This window comes from Grammomys surdaster, unplaced genomic scaffold, assembly GCF_004785775.1.
Source record: "Grammomys surdaster isolate TR1022 unplaced genomic scaffold, NIH_TR_1.0 1100, whole genome shotgun sequence".
Taxonomy (NCBI): Eukaryota; Metazoa; Chordata; class Mammalia; order Rodentia; family Muridae; genus Grammomys; species Grammomys surdaster.
Genome location: NW_021605519.1, coordinates 309217 through 313776, shown reverse-complemented (window position 1 = coordinate 313776; position 4560 = coordinate 309217). Strand labels below are relative to the sequence as shown.

The window sequence follows — 4560 nt, the reverse complement described above, 5'->3', positions numbered from 1 at the left end:
GGTGTACACAAGCCAGGGTAGGAGCAGAATGGGATTCTGGGAAGATGGGTGTACACAAGGGTATGAGCAGAATGGGATTTTGGGAAGATAGGCAGAGACGTTTCTGGCAAGAGACTAGGTCTGGCCTTCATACAGCCTGCCTTTACTAGGACAACCTTGTTTTCAGGCCCATCACTCTGACTGTAGCCAAGTGCTGGGACCCAAGTCCTCGTGGCTGCTTCACATTACCCCGGAGTAAGTAGACAAGCATTCATCCCTACAGTTGACGTTGGCTTATGTAAGCTGTACTCCTACTGTCTGCTCCTTACACATTCAGCACCATAATAGGCAAGGTGGGCGGGCAGCCTGTGACTCCTCATCCTCCCTGCAGGTGAGCCCATCCGTCCCATTGACCCTGCAGCCTGGGTCTCCCACACTGCAGCCATGACAGGCACCTTCCCCGCCTATGGCATGAGCCCCTCCCTAAGCACCATCACCTCCACCAGCTCCTCTATCACCAGCTCCATCCCCGATACAGAACGTGAGTATTCAAGCCTGTCCCTTGGACCCAGCAGACAAGGCCAGGTGGGAGGATTGATGAGGACCCACTTGTGCGTCAGGGAGAGCCTTTGAGGGGGCTGTACTCATTCCACAGACCTCACACCGCAGCCCTTCCCCAGCGGGCACCAGAGCCTCCCTGAGCATTGTTTGCTTCTTAACGTGTGGTGAGCGCCCACAGAGCCTCAGTTTCCTCTCATATGATGGGGCTACCAGTATATATACCAGGTTCCTTCACCAGGTTCCTGTGGGGTTTGATAAGAGGCTCCAACTAGAACATTGGTACTGTGTGGCATGAAGGAAGCACTGTTTTACTGTCATAACACATGCATGTGCTTAGGTACCTTCATGAAATTATTGAGTTATTCTTTCGCATGTCCTTGTGAAGACACTAATCTATCATCTTTACAGGAGGGAAGCGGTCCAAGGACTTGACACTGGGCTTGTCACTGTTGAGTGGGAGAACTAGGACATCACTCCTGTTTTCCCAACTCCACAGTCCTCTCTCTCACTACTCTGCCCCTTCCCCCAGGCCTAGATGATTTCCACCTCTCCATCCACAGTGACATGGCAGCCATCGTCAAAGCCATGGCCTCCCCTGAGTCAGGGTTGGAGGTCCGAGACCGCATGTGGCTCAAGATTACCATTCCCAATGCTTTTATCGGTGAGAGAGCCTTACTACAAGGTGAAGGACAGGTTGTGGAGGCATGGTGCAGGCAGGTGGGAGGGCGGGGTATGCACACCTAGGTCTTCCTCGGGCTACTCCCTGGGTTAATTGCCCTAGCCTCATAGCTTCTGTGAAGCCAGAGGAACCCAAATCAACTGGCAGCCTTGTCCCCAGGCTCAGATGTGGTAGACTGGCTGTACCACAACGTGGAAGGGTTCACCGACCGACGAGAGGCCCGCAAGTATGCTAGCAACCTGCTGAAAGCTGGTTTCATCCGCCATACTGTCAACAAGATCACATTCTCCGAGCAGTGCTACTACATCTTTGGTGACCTCTGTGGCAGTATGTGTCTTCCCACCACCTTTCCCCCATGCTAACCTAATACCCGCTGTGTCCCAGCTTGACTTTGACCTTGCAGCAGTCTTTCTGCCTCAGCCTCCTGAGTGATGGGATTATAAGTGTACCTCTACCACACCCAGAATCCCCCACCTTCTTGTCTCCTGGATGGGATTAAGGAAGTGCTCTGTGATATGACAGCTGACTCTAGGAAACCTAACTCCAAGCTTTGCTAGGATCTGGCTCAAAGCTTGAAGGCCCTGCAGTACAACGAGCAGCCTAGTTTAGCCTCTTCATTGGTCTCCCATCTCCCTGTGGAGCCTGATACCCTCTAAGTGCCTGTTCTGTGCCTGACGTGGTGCCAGTGGTTTCTGAGGTATCATCCTATCGTCCCACTCAGCCTTCATCTCTTAGTGGGGAGAAGGTACTATCCATGTTATCAAATGAAGAAATAGATTTATTGGTGTCAGATAGTCTACACTAGGTCTCACAATTAGAAGCAAAGGAGATAGGCTTCGGTTCTAGGTCTTCTGACTCTAGTTCCCACTGTTCTGAGCTGCTCAAGGTACATGATGCTCCAAAAAACATGGTCTCAGCAAGACCAAACAGCACCTGCCCTTAGTTCACAAAACAACAAGTACTACCAGGTCAAGATACAGATTGGCAAGGGAGGCTTGGTCTTTCTAAGAGCCCTGGGGGTAAGCTGTGCTGTGGTGTGAAGCTGGAGAACCTGTCAGGGTCAGATTGCAGAGGCCTTTCCAAGCTCTGCACTGAGGAGTTAGACTTCACCCTGAGCGAGTGCAAAGCCATGGAGCACAGTCCCTACGGAGACTCTTCCTTCTCTTTAGCCTACAGAGGACCTCACAGAGGCACTGCTGTTCTTGCCACCAGCGGAGTCCTAGTGCTGGCTGACATCCAGAGCTAAGTCAGTGCTTCTGGGACTCAGCGGCTGTTACTGCAGAGCGCTGTCTCTTGGTAGAGGTTGGGGTTCCTGGCCCTTGGCAGCTCTTGTAGAACTTGATTAGATTTTTGGACTCTGACAGTTCTGAGTTCAAGTGTTACTCTACTGTTACTGTGATCACAGTAGGTGCTTTAGCTTCTAAGTCCAAGGTGGAAGTAAGATAGAACTCATCCCATAGAGATGTTGTAAGCATAACATAATGTATGTAAACCACTTAGAATAGCGTGTTGTCCACAAGATGTGCTCCATAAATGTTGATAACTGACTCTAGGAAGCCGAACTCCAAGCTTTGCTTAAGTAGTTTAGATTTATTTATTATCGTCACTGTTAGCAGACATCAGCCCAGGGCCCCAGACTTCTTGGGACATACAAAGCTTCCAAGACAGTGATGGCAGTTTTGCTCAAAAGATGTTTATATCCTGGGCCCAGCTGGGTCCTCCACCTAGGCCACCCAAGACTTGGCCCAGGGTGTGCTGACAGAAAAGCCTTTTCCTTTTTAGAGGCCACAGTCTCCAAAATGGGGGTGTGACAGGCTCATTGAGGGGCTGTATGCTCACTCTAGACTTTACTGTTGGTCCTCAAGGCAGCACCTTACAGGCTTTGAGTGTGAGCCAATACAGGCCACTGCTTTCCTTCATTGCCTCCATGCTGCCAAGTTAGAGGCTTGGCCAGCAGGCTCCATAAGCAATTTCAGAGCCTCATACCCTGTCTTCTTCCTGCAGAGCCTGCTGGATCACCTTGCGCTTGGAGGAAGATCTAATGGTATAGATGGCCTCTACTGGGCAATTATAGCTTTCTTAGAATTCAGGTGCATGTGAGCAAGTCCCAGGTGAAAGGTCCTCGTAGCCATATTACTCCCTTCATGGAAGTTCTACCTCCTGAAAGGACTGCCTACCTTTAGAGAGTACATAATTTCAAGGATGGAAGAAATTCATGAAATAGTGAATTGGTGCCAGTTCTGACTGCAAGCAGGATCCATGGCACAGAGGAGGCATTCAAATTGTTCTTTCTGGCCCTTCTACTCCATCTCCACTCTCCACAACAGCACCAGAAAAATGTGATCAGGGCAAGAACCTTCTATATAAAGGAGGGCCTTTTTAAAAAGGAAAAAAAAAAGAAAAGTGAACTCATTTAGGATTCTGCTCTTTCTCTTTTAATTACTCCTCCCTGTTGCTGTGTAGTCTGAGTTGGCTGACTTCCCAATCCTGCTGGAATGACAGATGCACACTTGAACACAGCCCATTCTGGACTTCCTCATCCTGCTCTTCCTCCTCCTCTCCCTCTTCTTTTGAGACAGAGTCTTACTACATAGCTCTGGCTGTCCTAGAATTCACTATGTAGACCAAGGTAGCCTTGAATTCTCAGAGATCTGCCTACCTCTGCCTTCTGAGTGTTGAGATTAAAGGTATGAGCTGTCACACCCAGCTCATTCTGAACTTTTTTTTTCCTTAAAGATTTTATTTATTGTATGTATATGAGTACACTGGTGTGTCATACACACAAGAAGAGGGCATCAGATCCCATTACAGATGGTTGTGAGCCACTGTGTGGTTGCTGGGAATTGAACTCGGGACCTCTGGAAGAGCAGTCAGTGCTCTTAACTGCTGAGCCATCTCTGTAGCCCTCATTCTGAACTTCTATTTTTAAGATTTAAGTTTTGCATATGAGTCTTTTGCCTGCATGTACATCTGAGCACCATGTGTAGCCTTGGCTGTCCTGTAACTCACTCTGTAGACCAGGCTGGCCTCGAACTCAGAAATCCGCCTGCCTCTGCCTCTCAAGTGCTGGGATTAAAGGCGTGCGCCACCACCGCCCGGCTACAAGTGCTTTTAATAGTTGCTGAACTATCTCTCCATCCTCATTCTGGGCTATTATATTATTATTATTATTATTATTATTATTATTATTATTATTATAGGGCAAACATTCACCTGAGATTTCCCAAACATTCCCCCTCCTAATTACCTGAAAGGCAAGAGTATAAACACCTCTTAGCCGCCGGGCGGTGGTGGCGCACGCCTTTAATTCCAGCACTTGGGAGGCAGAGGCAGGCGGATTT

The 4560-nt window shown here is 49.0% G+C and overlaps 1 protein-coding gene across 2 annotated transcripts in view; it reads left to right on the top strand.

The window, feature by feature from the left end:
- Positions 1 to 4560, top strand: part of Dvl3 (dishevelled segment polarity protein 3) — a 16911-nt gene that overhangs the window by 8562 nt on the left and 3789 nt on the right. For both annotated transcript variants that reach the window (XM_028783399.1, XM_028783398.1), the window contains exons 10-13: positions 167 to 234; positions 371 to 520; positions 1070 to 1201; positions 1379 to 1546. In XM_028783399.1, the coding sequence (XP_028639232.1) occupies positions 167 to 234; positions 371 to 520; positions 1070 to 1201; positions 1379 to 1546 (518 nt within the window). The remainder of the gene's footprint in view (positions 1 to 166; positions 235 to 370; positions 521 to 1069; positions 1202 to 1378; positions 1547 to 4560) is intronic.